Below are 19,375 nucleotides of genomic sequence, written 5' to 3' on the forward strand. Positions count from 1 at the left end.
ACATCTTTTCTTTTACTGTAGAATCATTTCACAACTCTAATAATACATGAATTTTATTTTCCAAGGAAATATAAATATATGTCACAAAGCATTATGAAGAATTGAAACCTATTAAGAAACTTTTACATAAACACACACTTGAATTTATCGACTAGTGCCAAGATCAAGGTTATAATTCCATCCCACTCAACGGTTTCCTCCATCTTCCATGATTAGCTTTACAATGAATATGGTAAATAATTTTATTTTGTATGAGTCCATGACAATCCAAGGATTGTACTTTCCAAATGGCGCCTTTTGTGTATCGTTGCTTTTTTAGAAAGTATAATTTCCACTCCATTTTTATGGTTATAATTCTTATTATATTTCAAATAAATTCTTGTCATAAGCTTAGGAAAATATATTGTGTTAGATCGCTTGGTACTAAAAGTTCACCGTTGCTCAAAGGTTGCAAACCATACATTAACTAAGTTGTGATAGTTATGCTAGAATAAATTTAAATCTCTAAATCATGAGCTGCAGTAAGCTTATTCGGCTAACTAAAATTTTCTACATCATAAAGTCATCATATACGTAACAATAATACGATCATCATATTGTTAAAGAAACATGTGTAGAATAACAATTTATAACTATACATTTGGGCTTGTCCCCACCATACTTTTGGGTGAACTTACCTTGGGTCACTAGATAATCACACGTTTTAGCTTGCATTTTTGGATCACTATATAGTGTTGGTAACCCATCTACATATCAGTACCACCAGATCATGAGTGGACCTCTACCCATACGAGATACCCATGGATAACTAGGTTTTCAAGATAAAAATCATAATCACATGTAATACTTTCTTTTATCGTTTTTGATGTAGCTTTCACTGCCACCACTTCATTAAAGTCGATAAGTTCCAATCATCCATAATTTATAACACATGGTCATGATAGGTGGTTTTACAAACGACCATACATCATTCGTTGTGTATGTTCATCCAGATTCTTCTGAAGGTATTTAAACTTAAGATGACACTCGAGATGGAAACAAGTTAAAATCCTTATGCTGTTTCTACTTTCCTGGATATCCTTGGACCTGCATAGCCCCATGAAGATATCTTCGTCTGCATATTGGAGAAAGGAAAGGTTGGGCCTGGAGTTATTCATGTCAATCCGGTGAAAAAAAAAAACATGTCCCTGGACGTGTGAAAGGTTGTAGGTTTATTGGGCTGCAAATTAATGTTTCTTTCCTGCGATCTATTCCTAAGCAATGCCCACGACCCCAAGATTATTATGGGTTTGGACAATATCAATAGAAAATGAATGCCCAAAAGATAACAGGCTGCTTCTCTCAAGAGTCAAGACTACAAACGCTATATATAAGATTTCTGGTCATTTACCCTAGGCGTGCCAAACATATCTTCTGCCGCCGTCAGATCACGCACCTGACTGTCTGCTGAAACGCTGCTATCCGATTTTTATTTCTATGTTCCATCTCTGCAGCTCTCCATCGTCTTGTCGATTATAGAACGTTTTACCTTCTATCGTTGATGATTGCTATTTTTATCGCCGGCTCTCCGTATGTTTACACCCAAGCGCCAAAGAAGAGGAACAAATAAATAGCAATTATAAGTTGGAGATTCTTCTGGAAGATCAAATTAAACTCACCGGATAATCAAGGAAAGAAGGTAAATTGTCATTGATATATCTGATTATATAATCATAAGTCATTTTTGGCATTCAGATTGGTAAAGTCTAGACCTGTAGACCTAATCCAAAATTCTTTTTGTTGGCTTAAATATGTATATGGCAGTTTCAGCCGTCCAAGCAGGCTGTAACCAGCAACAAGGGGAAGGAGAAAATGATAGATTTACCAGCTAAAGGGACCGATATGCGGGAGTTGCCATTGAGATACCATAGTAAGGGGGTTACTATTGCCTCCCCACCAAGACCCACACCTCAAGTCCATGAAAATGCCATGATTTCCAAATCTAAAGATCAATCATCTACGGATGTGAGGACAGTAATCAAAAAACGAAAGAGGAGAAATAAGCAGCAAAATATTGTTGTACTTGAACCTTCTTCTTGGAACAGGATCTGTCCACAAGATGTGGTTGACGCTGGAATGCATCTGAATCCAGCAAAAAAGAAGCATTCTGCTTGGTTCAGTTTAACTCCTTCCTGTGATCAGTGAGCTATAAAGATCCCTTTTAAATTTAATCATATAGCTAATAGTATCTTCACCATCTTATCTTTTTTATTTTCTTGTCTTTGATTCCGTAGGAACAGAAAGAACACTCTGCAACTTCTAGTGGAACCATACTTACAGATAATGTAAGTACATCGGCCTTTTCAGTATAATGTTGTTTAATGTTCATATAATTCACCAGTTCATTAGTTAATAAATTTTTGACATTGGTCATTGTAACTTGCATGTACTGATTAAAAACAAATTATTCTAGCATGGAGGGGAACTGTAATCCAGATGTGTCTATTCTCATGAAGTATATCGCATTGCAACTTAAGCATGTTCGCCAACAGGAGGTATCTTTTCTGATTCAATTAATTGCATATAAGTTCGGTTCCGTTCATCAAAGAAGTATCGTTCTTTTCTCATGATCTCCACCGAGTGGATTTTAGTTATACGTTTTTAAACATATATAATTTAGTAAATGTAAACTCCTTTTGAAGTGCCGAGGGGACAAAGTGCCTTGAAATATGCAGCTTTCAATGTATCATGCACAAATTGCTATAATGAACAATATTTCATAGGCAAAGGAAATTGTCCCCATGTAAATCTAATAACTAAAAAACATGAAACTGTTAGAGAGTTTGTTTTGCATTTTTTATGTGTTCTTGCATAAACATTGAACCATGCGATTCTTAACTACATACAATAACTTGATTTTTGTATGCCTAAAAAACATCAGTTTTCGTTAGAGTTCAGTTGTCCGTTAATTGTTCTTTTTCCATGAAGATTCAGCAAATATAGACTTTACTAATAGAACAAGGACATCACAGTCTCATAGACATGTATTTGTTCTTCTTTTTCCTGTTTTTGTATCACAAAAATACTTTCTGTAATGACTTGTATTTTAATAATCTGAACAGGTTGGTATCTTCTTGAATGGAAAACTTCTTGCCCCGGAAATGAAGCTACTTGATGTGGTGAAACAGTGGATGGCTATTGTTGATTCAGAGAGGAAAATAACCAAGATTGGAAGTTCTGCTGAGAACTTCTGTGTGAAGCTGACTTATGCTTGAAGAGAATAGACAAAAGTATGCATTTATAATAAAATCCAACAAAGCTTTGTTCCTTAATTGTGCCATTTAACCGATTGACTTTTACAATTTCTTGGTTAATGCTGATCGAATGAATTAATTAGTTGGTTCCATAGTGATTATTAGACTTTTAAAACTAATAATGGTTACATTGTTTTTGAGTAACCAACTAGCAATGATCTTTGAAAATAACTTACATCGGAGTTAGGGCTCATTGACAAGTTCTAAATTTTTAAGATTTGAATTTATAAAAGGTCTGAATTTCTAAGAGTCTAAATTTTGAAGATCTGAATTTTAAAATGTTGTTTAGTTGAAACATCTTAATTGTTGTGCAGAATGATAAAAATGATCATTTCCTTATTTTTTATGTATTATTTTTTATAAAATAACTGACTAAACTTATTAAATAACTATATCAAAGATATAAACACAATAAAAAAATCAAAACTAAACATACAATAACTTATTCATAACATATCATAATCATAAACTTCTCTCCTAAGCATTTGCTAGTAAATTCCACAGCTAGAAAGGACAAAGTCAGATAAATACAAACACAGTTTAATTTCAATTGCAATTTGGTTGTAACGAGCCAAAAATATCGCTAAAATTTCATTTTTAAAACACCCAAAAAGATACAACCAAATGTTCCAAAACCAACCACAATATAAATATCGTCAACATCAGAGTAAATTCAAATAACAATGAGGAATAAAAATCAAGGGGATGTTGTGCGATCACGATAGACCTTTCCCTTTGGAACCAGAGGAACCTGAAATGTTTTGACCACACAACTGTAAGCACAAAGTTTAGGTAGTCTATCAAAATACCACATACCATACGTAACCTCGAATCCTGCCCACATATTTGGCCCCACCAATCATAACGAGCCCCGCATAGCATACATACGGGTCGTACCCAACATACAAATGAGCCCGTCCAACATACATGCAAGAGTCACAAAGACAGCTAGCATCTTACACAGTATAGTGAGAAGACTCACCTCTCTCACAAAGTCATACAAATCCCAGCTTAACCTCACGAAATAGGTGTTACAACCCACTTATCGAATCACACAAGGTCACACCTTAGTCTACACTTTAGAACTAGCAATTTGACCATAAGTCAACAGGGTCAAAAAGTCAACGATCAATGTTCTTAGACAATATATACCTTCTATATTTTTGTATTTGATTTTATCCTTTCAATGTATATCCTTTCCTTATTTACAGGAATGGTTCTCTATTCGTAATTGATTTTGTATAATGAGAAGAATCAATAGAGAATACCATTCTTTATGGTATCAGAGCCTTGCCCTAGCCCTAGCCATCGCTGCCCTCTTCTTCTCCAACATCCGTCTCATAAAACATTGTAGCACCAGGCGAATCTTCTGATTCTTGCATGAAACTAACCACCCGACATTCACTGTCACTAACATTAAGAATGGCGTCCCTCTCATTCTGAATCAAACCGACGATCAATATGCTTCGTGGGTACTGTTTCACATCCACACATGTGCTTACAATCTTCTTGATCACATTGATCCGAACACTCCGCGGCCAGCATGCATAAACGAAGAAACATGGAATCGTCTTGATGCTATTGTAAAATCATGGATTTACAACACCATATCCATTAAGTTACTCCAATCGATCATGAAACTCAATGCAGCTGCTCGTCTGCTTTGGACCCGTCTTTAGGAAATTTACCAAGACAACAAAACTACCAGGGTTGTTTATCTCAAAGAACAGTTCAATAAAATTCGCCTCTCTGAGTTCTCCAACATGTCGGATTATTGTGCTCGTCTCAATAATCTTTCAGATCAGCTTCCCAATCGTTGTATGAGTAGCTTAGATTTCCCATCTCAAAAAAATATGTGAAGTGATTGACCAAACGTATTCGACAATGAAATTCAATATCTTTAGGCCAAATTACAATTGTTGCTTAAAGTTATTTGTGGTTGAATTTATTTCTATGATAGGCTTGTACAATTTTGACAATCCTTATAAAAAAATGATCTCTTGCACCATTTGCTTTATTGATTACCTTGATAAGTCGAAGTGGGAAATACATATCTTATACGAAGCTTCATTCTGTTTCAAGGCCTATAACATCGTTGTGATGGATCGATACTTATCACATAACTCTTGAATAAATGCACTCTAGAATTCATCAATTAGCACCACCACTAAGTCATTAATTTCCTCCAACTCAAAACTTGTGCGTGTATTGTTTAGACAAGTTTACAATAAACTAGGTGGATATCTACATGTTGCATATAATAAAAGTATGTAGTTACACTTTTGGTAAATATATGCTACTGGAAATAATTATGTTATTGACACTAACAGTAAATTGATAATTCTTATACAAAATTGATACATTAAATTATAACTAATTTGAACGATAAACATCTATTAGAATCATATTAGTTACTCGCCTGAGGCCGCAACTTGCCTATGAATAAGTTACTTATATTTCTCAATTTACTCTTAGTTTTATCACTTAAGACAAAAAGTTATTTGTCATTTTGTTTAATTCGATTATGATGACCGCTTAGAATATTAATTATTATTTGTAAGATAATATAATTTTATCTATAACTTTTTTTTATCCTTACCTATTATTAATGGTCATTTATCTACAATACTTATCTGGAGAATTTTTAATTAAAATAGTAATACTTTTTTTTGATATTTTTAGTTAATTTGACATTTCAATTTAGGTTTTTTATATGGGTTAATGACCTAGAAAGGTAACGAACTTTGGTCTTTGTCCACATTTAGGTAATTGTGTTTTTTTTTTTCGTTCACATTTGACTATTGAACTTGTTTGGCTTGTTTAAAATAGGGTAATATGATCAATAATTAGGCCTGTTAATCGGGTTACCCGATCGGGTTTCGGGTTAAATGGGTCGGGTTAGTCGGGTTTTTTTAGAAAAAATATTCACCCGAAACTTGACCCTAATAAGATACGGGTTAGTCGGGTTGAGGTTAATCGGGTTTCGGGTATGTAGGGTCGGGTTAATCGGGTTAGTCGGGTTGAGGTTGAAATATAAGATGAATTTATGTTGTGCTATTTTAATACATAATCCACATGTATAGGGACTTAAATTGTAAAGTTGGTATACTAAATGAATTTTTGGAGTTTCTTTTATCATATTAGTAATGTAAACAATGAATAAAATTCGTAAAACTGTTACAACACAACCGTACTACATTAAGAAGAGAGGAAAGTTATGTCATTTTATACATCTCTATACATAGTAATTTTACTATCTGGTTTGTTTAAATAAGAAATATGTATTAGTTGTAAAATCTCATGGGATCTTGAATTCATGTCATTCAACGCTGTAAAAAAAAATGGTAATATATTCTTAATCGGGTTATTCGGGTTGACTCGAAACCCGAATTGTTTTGAAAAAATCAACACTAAACCCGACCCTAATAATAATTCGGGTTAGTCGGGTTAACCCGAATAACCCGCTTAAGAGTTCTAACCTTATTAAACCCGACCCTAATTACCTTATTCGGGTTCAGGTTGGGTCGGGTTGATCGGGTTCGGGTTTTTTTGACACCCCTACCAGTAATTACAGTAATATTACACTGTTATGAACAGGTCCAACAAGTTTATTAGTCAAATGTGTATAAAAAACATGGTTACCTAAATATGGACAAAAACCAAAGTTTTTTACCGTTTTGGTAATATTGGACAGGAACTGTCTCAGTGACTGTGCCCTACGAAGTGGGATCAAGCTCCTATAGTCAGTGAACAATTAGGTTAGGCTTAGTCTAACCCAGTACAGTCCTGACTAGTCATGGGCTAGGATATCTTGCAAGGTCTTTAAAGCACATACAACCTAGCCCCTTAAGCGTATACAACTTAACCCTAACTAGTTGAGCATAAATTGGGTTGGCCTAAGACTTGACCATCTCCTAATACACAAAGATCGGACAACCCAATTTCATGTAACATCAATGGATATTATGATTACTTGCACTTAACATAAAGAACCCAATATTATCAAAATGGGTAAGGAACATTGGTTTTTGTCCGTATTTAGGTAACTATGTTTTTTTCGTACAGATTTGACCAGTAAACTTGTTTAACCTGTTCATAATAAGGTAATATTACTGCTAATTACCAATCATATTACCTTATTTTGAACAAGTCAAACAAGTTTAATGGTCAAATGTGTATGGAAAAAACATAGTTACCTTAATGTGAACAAAGACCAAAGTTCGTTACCTTTCTAGTTCATTAACCCTTTTTATATTTAAAAATTTATTTTTAGTAACTATGTAAAAAGAAAAAGAATTTCAATACACTTAAGTTTATTTGATATTTTAATTTAGCTTTTACACTTGAAATATTTAAATTCTTTTTAATTCTTTTTTGAAACCAATAATTCATTTTTTAAGTATATTCGATCCTTTTATTTAAGTACTTTGTTTAATATGTATATTTATATCCATATGTTAATTATATTATGCTAATAGTTCAAAAAACCAACCAATTTTGGTTTAGATTTTATATTTAACTTTATATTTAACAAAAGCAATAATTTAAAAAATATCTTTTAATAATTTTCTCTAATTTATTAAAGTTCCCATTTGTATTTTGAATTTGAAATTATATTTAAATTAAGAAATTAATTATATTTGATTAATAACTTTAAAATGTTATCATTAAAAGATTATATCCAACTGAAATTATTAAATTTAACATATTAGCTTTGAAATTGGAAAAGTAATATTATAGTTAGAATAATAATTGAGTTTAATGTATTATCTACTATTTTTATTTTTAATTTCAATCATGATCATGGTTAATTGATATCTAACCATTGTTTGTAAGTTTATACAATATAAGTTTTTCATCGTTTGTAAGTTACCACAACTTAATTTTTTGTATTAGTTATTTAAAAACCACTTATTTTGAAAAAATTAAATTATAATAAAAAGTAATTTTTTATATTTTTTATTTAATTTGTATTTTCGTTTTACATTTAATATGTAAACATTCTTAAATATTTTGAAAATAATATTTGAAATACTTTCTAAGTTTTTAAAATTTTGATTTACTTATTGGATTTAAATTGACATGTAAATTAACAAACAAGTGCATGCATTATAATTGTCATTTTAAAATTCTACCAATAATAAAATAGTATTTTGCGTTGAAAAACATATTTTAAGTTAATAGATTAATTATATTATGTTTAAAATTGAAAGGTCATTGATGCTTCTAATGCATGATACATTAGTATAGTACGTATGATTTTTAACTATTTTGCACGTCATTGCTTTTGTTTAGTAGGTTGCCTTTTTTTCCCTTTGCATTTTATTTAGTTATAATTCTTTTTATATGTAAGCGAAAATCTTGTCAGAGGCTTTGACATGTATATGTTGTTGGATCTGTTTGTGCTTGGAACACCTTTGCTCATCTAAAAGGAATTCTAGATCTCGAGCATGTGAGTTATGAGCGTTTTGTATTGATTTCTAGGTTTGGGTTCTTGAGTTTGAAAGTCGAACACACATATGGGTTTATGTTTGAAATTTGTTCAGATCTAACACACACACACACACTCGCGCACAAATCTGAAATCGTTTATGATGAACTCGTTTGATCATGTTCTTGAAGATGTTTAATTTGGGTTTAAGACTTTCTAGAGGAAAAACACATAAATCTAAGTTTTTTGGTATTTTTGGCCGGAGACTTGCCGGAGCCTTCGGAAACTAGCTAAACCTCTGATAGCAGGCGATAAAGATGTTTTTTTTTAACAGTTCAACAAATTCAATGAAAAAATATAGACAAAAAAGAAATCCAATGACTAAACATGTACAAATCTAAAAATATATTATCCTTTTAAATCATTATCTATTTATAAAATTATAACAAAAAATAACTTACTAGCGTACATGACAGCCCTATCTTAGCTTCTATGAAGAGTCAAAGACTAGAAGTCATATGGGCTTTCTGGTCAATTACATTGGGCTCCTTAAGAGAGTATTGGTCTAGGGATCGGTTAGTATTTAACCCTAGTCGTTGACATGAAAACCCTATCCTATCTTTTCCGTCGGATCACACATCTGACTGTCTGCTGAAATCTCGCCATCGCTTTTTTATTTCTATATATATTCCATCTCTGCCCCCATAGTCTTGTCGATTACCGAACATTTTGCCTTCTTTTCTGATTATCTGGATCTTCCAGATGGTTGAAGAATCTCAAATTTCGGTTTTTCCATTATGATTGCAAATTGTTGGTCTGATTCAGAGGGTCAACCACTTCATGTAGACAAATTGTTTTCCCACAAGAATGCTAAGTCGCTTTTTTCTGTTTATTTCTCCTCATTGATTTCTTGATTTCTGTCCTCACTTTCATAGATGTTTTATTTTTGGATTTGGTGAATATCATGGCATTTTCATGGACATGAAGTATGACTTTGATGGTGAACTGATATTAATCTTTAATGGCATAGACTCCCACAAATCTTTCGTTTAACTGGTAACTCATTAATTTTCTCATTCCTCCTTTCTCTTGTTGTTGGTTATTGGACTATTTAAGGAAATTGTCATTGGTATAATTTTGAGATACTATATATTCTTCACAATACAATGACTAGATCCCTGAATCTAATTATATAATAGCTTCATTTGTCCACACAATCTATAAACACCAACAAGGGGAAGAAGAAAGTTAATCCGTTACCAGCGAAACTCAACGATTTGTGTGTCTATGTCATTGAGATACCATACTAAAGGGTTAACTTTTGGTTCACCACCAAAGTCCCAATTCCTGTTCATTAAAATGCCATGATATACATCAAATCCAAAAATAAAACAACTATAAAATATAGGATAGAAAACAAGAAACCAAACATGAGAAATAAACTGAAAAATGTTGTTGAACTTTATTTTCTTGTTGGAAAATGATTTGTCCACAAGATGTGGTTGACTCTGGAATACATTTGAATCCAGCAAAAAAGCAGCATTTTCCTTGGTTCAGTTTAACTCCTTCCTGCGATCATTGTGCTATAAAGCTTCCTTTTAAATTTAATCTTATAGCTAATAGTATCTTCACTATCTTATCTTTGAACCTTTCTGTTTGGTTCAGCTTACTTAACTCCTTCCGTGATTATTGATTATTGAGCTTTAAAGCTTCCCTTTAAATTTAAATGTATAGCTAGTACTATCTTTACTATCTTATCTTTATATTTTGTTGTCTTTGACTCTCTAGGAACAGAAAGAACATTCTGCAACTACTAGTGGAACCATACGTAAGTACATCTGCATTTTCAGTATAACGATTGTTTATATAATGTCTGTTCAGTAGGATATAAATTATTGACAATCTTTTTTCTGGTATTTGTAATTGCATATACTGATTAACAAGTTATTCTTATATGGATAGGAATTTTCATCCATATGTGTCTGTTCTCATGAAGTATATCGTGTTGCAAGTTAAGCATGTTTGCCAACAGGAGGGATGTTCTTTTTTCTATGATTCAGTTAACTAGATATAACTATTGATTTTGTTCATCAAAGAAGTGTCGTTCTTTTCTCGTGATCTCCACTGAGTTGATTTTAGTTAGAGATTTTTAAACATATATAATGTAGTAAATGTAAACCCCTTTTGAAGTGATGAGAGGAAAAAATCCATTGAAACATGGAGCTTTCAGTGCATGATGCAGAAATTGGTATACTAAACACTATTGCATAGGCAGACGGATATTGTCCCCATGTAAATTTAATAACTAAAAAGCATTAAACTGTTAAGAGAGTATGTCTTGCTTTTCTTAATTGTTCTTGCATTAACATTAAACCATGCAACCTTTAACTACATACCGCAACGTGAGTTTTGCTTGACTAAAAAAACAACAGTTTTGGTTAGACTTTGCCAATAGAACAAGTACATCTAATGGCCATGCGTATGTATTTGTTCTTTGTTTTGTGATTTTGTTTTACAAAAATATTTCCTTTAATGACTTATATTTTTAATAATCTGATCAGGTTGGTATATTCATGAATGGTAATCTTCTTGCCCCAGAAATGAAGCTCCTTGATGTGGTGAAGCAATGGATGGCTATTGTTGCTTCAGAGAGAAAAATAACCAAAGGATGTTCTTCCGAGAACTTCTGTGTGATGCTCACTTTTGCTCGAAGAGAGTAGACAAGCAGTGGACAACTATTTTTGGAATCACCAGGAAAACATGGCAATTGAAATTTGTTTCTAATGCTTCATAAGGGTTTTGAAAAAGGCTACATATTTATCATTATATGATTGATCTTGATCTTTTTTCCATGAGATTATTGATTTTTCTGGCAATTTCACATTCATACATTATTAGGAAATCAGTTTTCATCCTGGTTGCCGCCCGCGGTAAAAAATAACCATTATTGATGAATGGTCACAATATGTTTGTACAAATTTAGTGATGAATTCGCAAAAACTATATAACGTGCTGTAATTACTTTTTTTGAAATCAGCGACAAATTTGATACAAAATAGCTATGAATTTACCCATGTTGCTCATCAATTGAAATAGTTTTCCATACTCTATCACTGACTGTCACTATATGTCTGTTGTTGATCCATCATGAAGTTTCCGTTAATAGTTCATCGTAAAGTTTCCATTACAAACTCTATCCTAATCTCATATATATATATATATATATATATATATATATATATATATATATATATATATATATATAATTGGGAAGCATAATAGCATGGGATAGGCCTAGGCATATCTCAAGATTTTTGGCTTGTTCAAGCTGCTATTATTGTGTTGCTAAGCGTACTCCAATTGCATAAATGATGAATATGCTATAAATATTATATTTACAGATAAATACGGGGAATAAAAGGGAAGATAATTTTATTGTACAAAACATAACATAAAACTGTCTCATCATACAAAAGAATAACATAATGGTTTTTAGGGATATAAAATATTTCTGACACGACATGAAAAGGATTTATATAACATGAACACGACAAGACAGAATGTCGAGTTTATTCATGAAAAAGAATCAATTAGAACACGACAAACACGGTATGACATGTAAGTTGTCTTGCTTGCTTGTTTTCTTTTTGTTTACACTTAGTGTAAACAACACAATAGCATAGGCTAGGTTTGACTTAACGGATACCAACACAACAATAGCCAATAAAATATAAGCAACAAAAACCATAATATATATGTAGTTCCACTTCTCAAGTTTGCTCCACTAAATAAAAGTTCACTAATAATTTAGGAACTAAGTAAAAGGTTACTAATAATTTAGGAACTACAACAAGGATACTATAACATAAACTTTTTTTCAACATTATAACCTAGTTCTCATAAAGTAGTAGAACATGAGACATTTGTTGAGCTTAAACCATGGAAGTGAATAAATGCTTTACGATGCCAACTATTTACGAAATTTATAATGGTAAGTGCACCATGTCTTTGCTTTCTTGGGTAGGCTAAAAAATTTATCTTAGAGGGGAAGCTTTTACTCTGAATGCTAGGCCTTTTGGCTCTACATAAAGTTTTTGTAGCTTAATTAAAGTGAAGGTATGGTGTTTAACAAAGAACATGACATATATCTAACTCTGGGTTTCTAAGTGCACAACTCTTGAGCACACGATGACTTTTATGTAAGAATCATGAGAAATTGCTAACCCGCGAACCTAAGACAAGACTTGATTCTACTCGGGGAGATACTTTAATAGCTTTAAAAGATGCGTCATGACCTTCGATGCTTGATGTTCTTTAAAAGTTGTGTTGTCCAAAGGTAACTCTTCTAGAAATATGTGACTCCAAATGTTCAATTACTTTATCTACGATCTCAATAGTGTCTGCCAGAGCTTGGAGTAAGCTGCAGAAGACGAATACGACAAGCTCAATGGAAGGAAAATAAATTCAAAAGAAAACTGGCTGAAAGCCTTCGGTTGTTGTTGCACCAATAAAATATTCTTTTTCGCAACTAAGAAATTGTAAACAGGACTAATCACTCCATTAGTTTTGTGCTCCTAGCAGATTTTATCAATAGTACTAGTCCATCTAGGATGTCCTGGTGATTATATCAAAAAAAATAAACTATATAAAGTAATAAACCACTTGACTTTCAATATTTACGGGCTATAGAGGGTTTCATCATCCAAAGATCCGCATGTCTGTCTTCGTGTCTTTTCATATATATATATATATATATATATATATATATATATATATGTGTGTGTGTGTGTGTGTGTGTGTATGTATGTATATGTATCCATATATACGTATGTATGTGTGTACGTATGCATGCATGTATGTATGTATGTATGTATGGATGGATGGACACACACATTCATATACAGATATGTATATACAAACACACACATGTATATATAAAATCTTATTTTACAAATTTATATAAAATTAAACTAAGTTAGAGACCTGTATATTATACGGGTTTGTAAATTAAAAAATCAAACTACATTGATATAATAAGAAAATTTTAAAATTTAATACTAAAATATGGTGAAATATAGAAAATATTAAAGTTTATAAAACTATAATGGTGAATAGGTATGAAGTATGGCTTTCAATGTAGAATGTTATTGTACTTTAATACATAATTGATATTACAAATACATATTTATAAACTTAAGAATAAAAGAATAAAGATGGAATGTTGAAGAAAGATTGGAGGATAAGCAACTTCGATGCTTGAAATCAAAATAGTGAGTATCAAAAATCATGTGAGTCAAAAGAATAAGAACAATGGTATTTATAGAATAAATTGAATATAGAAAAAAATTGATATCAAATTAATTTGGATCCTAATCAATAAATAGAATAATTATAGGCTTTATTAAAGGTAATATATCAATTAAGTCATTTCAAGTTTCAATGTACAGGTTCCACAAACAATAACAAGAAGAAACCCTAATATCTCTCATTTCATTGTACGCAACTAAGAGAATTAGAAGAAAAATCATTTAGATTGGGAAAGAGAATTCTAGGAAGGAGTAACGTAATTGATTTTCACAACTATCAATGTCAAATTTGGTAAGTTCTATTACATGTCTAATCTGAAGTTCGTAACAATTAAAAATGAAAGATATATATAGATGTGCGTATCTTCTAATTTCTTAATCGCTTCAACATTGATTACCATAATGATTTTTAATTTGATTTTAAGTGTAAATTGAATCAATATCATGAAATAAAACTTGTGATGAAATAAATTATGCCCCAACAAAAATATGAAAAACGAATTAAAATGGGTTGTAGAAAATACAATTCCATTATAATGGAAAATTATGAATTCAAATTTACATGATATAGAAAGTTTTACAAACACTATTATTTTGTTAGTACTGTTGGAATATCATTTCGATTATGAATCCACCATACAAACCCTCATGTTATGCACAAACTGCTTTTTACCATACAATTACATACAAATAACTAATATTTAACATGATATTTTAAGACATTTTTTTCAATATATAAGAGCATGTGGGCTTTTCATTAATACATTTACTGTTGTATAATGAGTTGAATAAGCTTATGAATAACTTTATAGTGAGGTAGATTCATAACCATTTTAAACATATCTTTTACGGTTCTTTATTATTATTATTATTATTATTATTATTATTTTTAAGAACAAATATAAGTATTTTGTTTTAGTGTTAGTCTATACTATGTATTTTAGGTCCATCCATGTTTGATTAGGAATCACTCGTGATCTTTAATTACCTTTTAAAATATATAAATTTATAAAACTAGTATAGGATTTTTATTAATATGCCATGTGAGTTCATTTGTAACCAGGAACTACTGAATTACTAACCAAATATAACATTATATTTTACCACTTTTAGGGTACCAACTTTTATATACCTGAAAATTATAAGGCTTAAATTTGAAATTTCTCATGAAATAGTGCAGGAGAACTAACAAATTTAGACCAATAATTTTTCAAGATTATAACAAACACGATCAGTAACAAAAACAATTTAATCTAGTGCCTCGAATAAATATAATGAATAATCCCTAAATAATTAACTTATTAAATAATAGAATACTTACTCTAATTTATATCAATAGACATTTTCAGCATGTTATATAGACGAAGAGAATATCTTCATGACTGAGTATAACCTCTAGATCAAACAATTCTTTGAAATGATACATAAATTGTTACAAACCAAGTATGTTAAACCACTCGTTAATAGGTCACCTAGTAAGACATAGTATGCCATTTTAAGTTACATGTCATAGAGACCCAAGTTCGAATCTAAAGAGATGCTAAGGGATGGCGAGGTGTATGGTGTGTGATGCAGTGCTGTCGATGGGCAAGTTCTTTCAATTTGAGTCATAATTTAGGGATCCACAAAAACATAAAACTATTCATGTTGCTCATAACTAAAATATCTTATATGGTTACAATCATTGTAGTAGAAAGGATGTATTGTACCTATTCATTTGATGATTACCTTGATACATTGAAGTTAGAAAGATTTATCTCATTGGAACATTCATTTATTTTTTTCAAGGCATATAACATCTTTTCTTTTACTGTAGAGTCATTTCACAACTCTAATAATACATGAATTCTATTTTTCTAGGAAGTATAAATATATGTCATAAAGCATTATGAAGAATTGAAACCTATTAAGGAACTTTTACATAAACACACACTTGAATTCATCAATTAGTGCCACGATCAAGGTTATAATTCAATCCCACTCACCGGTTTCCTCCATCTTCCTTGATTAGCTTTATAATGAATATGGTAAATAATTTTTGTTTGTATGAGTCCATGACAATCCAAGGATTCTAATTTCCAAATGGTGCCTGTTGTGTATCATTGCTTTTTTAGAAAGTATAATATCCACCCCATTTTTATGGTTATAATTCTTATTATATTTCAAATAAATTCTTGTCATATGTTTTGGAAAATATATTGTGTTAGATCCCTTGGTACTAAAAGTTCATCGTTGCTCAAAGGTTGTAAACCATACATTAACTAAGTTTAGATAGTCCTGCTAGAATAAATTGAAATCTCTAAATTATGACTAATGGATGATTTAACCATTTGTGCTTTATCATCATGTTCTTCGTTATTCAAAGTTTGGTCCTAAAAATAGCGTATGTATTTCATAGATGGAATTTTTTTATGAAATCATGATAAAACAATTTCAAGTATCATTAACAGGCATAAATTTAGTGTAGGTTTCAGAATTTTGATACTTATTATGGTTATAGTAGCTGCTGTTCATCTAGACATAATTGTTTATATATACACAAATTAAATTATTGTTGCCCCATTTATGGTCAAGTTTTAGGAAATTGAAAGAGTGTGGTTTCTTTCAATCATGAATCCCTTAATATGTCTATTAGTGTATAAGCAAAGTCCTTGCCTTTGCTACTAGTACACACATGTAATAGTGAAATATACAAGCAACCATAAGCTGCAATAAGCTTATTTGACAATCTAAAATTTCCTACATCATAAAGTCATCATATACGTAACAATAATACGATCATCATATTGTTAAAGAAACATGTGAAGAATAACAATATATAACTATAAATAATATTGACTTATACATTTGACTTGTACCCACCATACTTTTGGGTGAACTTACCATGGGTCACTAGATAATCACCCGTTTTAGCTTGCATTTTTGGATCACTATATTGTGTTGGTAACCCGTCTACTTTATATCAGTACCCTCAGATCATGATGTAATGTCAAGTGGACCTCTTACCATACGAGATACCCATGGATAACTAGGTAGTCCCACATGGAAACAATTTTCAAGATAAAAATCATAATCACCATAAAAATAGCTATGTTTACTCACCTTGACATTTCATGGTTGAAAAATTCCTAACTCCTTGTATTTATTTACTTCCAATAGCTGAGAAACTTGTGTTTTACCATCCATGGCTTTCTATTGTCAACATATACCACTTTAATTCATTAAATAGCATCAAACAAGTGTGAGTTATATAAATCCACAAATCTGCTTAATATTTATTATATTTTAGTTTAATTTTAGTGTTCTTCACTTCAATTGACACAATAAAAACAAACCATCATACAAGCTCTAATTTTACTATCACCACAAGTAGATACCAGACATATCTTCTGCCACCGTCATGAATCTACATATAATTATGGAATAAACAAAATACTTTTTACCTCTTATTTGATAGCCAAACATGTAGTAATAAAATCTACTTACTAAATTTCATCATTAAGTACTCTTTCCTCATGATTGGCAAACCCTTTTCCTTTACCCTAATTCGAAGGATAGAGAATGAAGAGTGTTTACCATTTTGATCATGGATAAAAGTTATTGATAATTGTTGATGAAAGACTAATCAATGTTTCTTTCCTGTGTTCTATTCCTAAGCAATGCCCACGACTCCAAGATTGGTATCGGTTTGGACAATATCAATAGAAAATAAATGCCCAAAAGATAACAGGCTGCTTCTCTCAAGAGTCAAGACTACAAGCGATATATATAACATTTCTGGTCATTTACCCTAGGCGTGCCAAACATATCTTCTGCCGCCGTCAGATCACGCACCTGATCATTGTCTGCTGAAACGCTGCTATCCGATTTTTATTTCTATGTTCCATCTCTGCAGCTCTCCATTGTCTTGTCGATTATAGAACGTTTTACCTTCTGTCGTTGATGATTGCTATTTTTATCGCCGGCTCTCCGTATGTTTACACCCAAGCGCCAACGAAGAGGAACAAATAAATAGCAATTATAAGTTGGAGATTCTTCTGGAAGATCAAATTAAACTCACCGGATAATCAAGGAAAGAAGGTAAATTGTCATTGATATATCTGATTATATAATCATAAGTCATTTTTGGCATTCAGATTGGTAAAGTCTAGACCTGTAGACCTAATCCAAAATTCTTTTTGTTGGCTTAAATATGTATATGCCAGTTTCAGCCGTCCAAGCAGGCTGTAACCAGCAACAAGGGGAAGGAGAAAATGATTGATTTACCAGCTAAAGGGACCGATATGTGGGAGTTGCCATTGAGATACCATAGTAAGGGGGTTACTATCGCCTCCCCACCAAGACCCGCACCTCAAGTCCATGAAAATGCCATGATTTCCAAATCTAAAGATCAATCATCTACGGATGTGAGGACAGGAATCAAAAAACGAAAGAGGAGAAATAAGCAGCAAAATATTGTTGTACTTGAACCTTCTTCTTGGAACAGGATCTGTCCACAAGATGTGGTTGACGCTGGAATGCATCTGAATCCAGCAAAAAAGAAGCATTCTGCTTGGTTCAGTTTAACTCCTTCCTGTGATCAGTGAGCTATAAAGATCCCTTTTAAATTTAATCATATAGCTAATAGTATCTTCACCATCTTATCTTTTTTATTTTCTTGTCTTTGATTCCGTAGGAACAGAAAGAAGACTCTGCAACTTCTAGTGGAACCATACTTACAGATAATGTAAGTACATCGGCCTTTTCAATATAATGTTGTTTAATGTTCATATAATTCACCAGTTCATTAGGAAATAAAGTTTTGACATTGGGCATTGTAACTTGCATGTACTGATTAAAAACAAATTATTCTAGCATGGAGGGGAACTGTAATCCAGATGTGTCTATTCTCATGAAGTATATCACGTTGCAACTTAAGCATGTTCGCCAACAGGAGGTATCTTTTCTGATTCAATTAATTGCATATAAGTTCGGTTCCGTTCATCAAAGAAGTATCGTTCTTTTCTCATGATCTCCACCGAGTGGATTTTAGTTATACGTTTTTAAACATATATAATTCAGTAAATGTAAACTCCTTTTGAAGTGCCGAGGGGACAAAGTGCCTTGAAATATGCAGCTTTCAATGTATCATGCACAAATTGCTATAATGAACAATATTTCATAGGCAAAGGAAATTGTCCCCATGTAAATCTAATAACTAAAAAACATGAAACTGTTAGAGAGTTTGTTTTGCGTTTTTTATGTGTTCTTGCATAAACATTGAACCATGCGATTCTTAACTACATACAATAACTTGATTTTTGTATGCCTAAAAAACTTCAGTTTTCGTTAGAGTTCAGTTGTCC

General features: G+C 31.7%; 1 protein-coding gene across 1 annotated transcript; it reads left to right on the top strand.

Moving 5' to 3' along the window:
• The first annotated feature begins 1,364 nt into the window (after window positions 1-1,364).
• LOC128126245 (uncharacterized) lies at window positions 1,365-3,394 on the top strand. Its single transcript, XM_052764001.1, has 5 exons — window positions 1,365-1,678; window positions 1,804-2,180; window positions 2,274-2,324; window positions 2,453-2,534; window positions 3,102-3,394. The coding sequence occupies exons 2-5, from the start codon at window positions 1,852-1,854 to the stop codon at window positions 3,252-3,254; spliced, it is 615 nt and encodes a 204-aa protein (XP_052619961.1). The 5' UTR covers window positions 1,365-1,678; window positions 1,804-1,851; the 3' UTR covers window positions 3,255-3,394.
• Window positions 3,395-19,375: the final 15,981 nt, after the last annotated feature.

This window comes from Lactuca sativa, chromosome 5, assembly GCF_002870075.4.
Source record: "Lactuca sativa cultivar Salinas chromosome 5, Lsat_Salinas_v11, whole genome shotgun sequence".
NCBI lineage: Eukaryota > Viridiplantae > Streptophyta > Magnoliopsida > Asterales > Asteraceae > Lactuca > Lactuca sativa.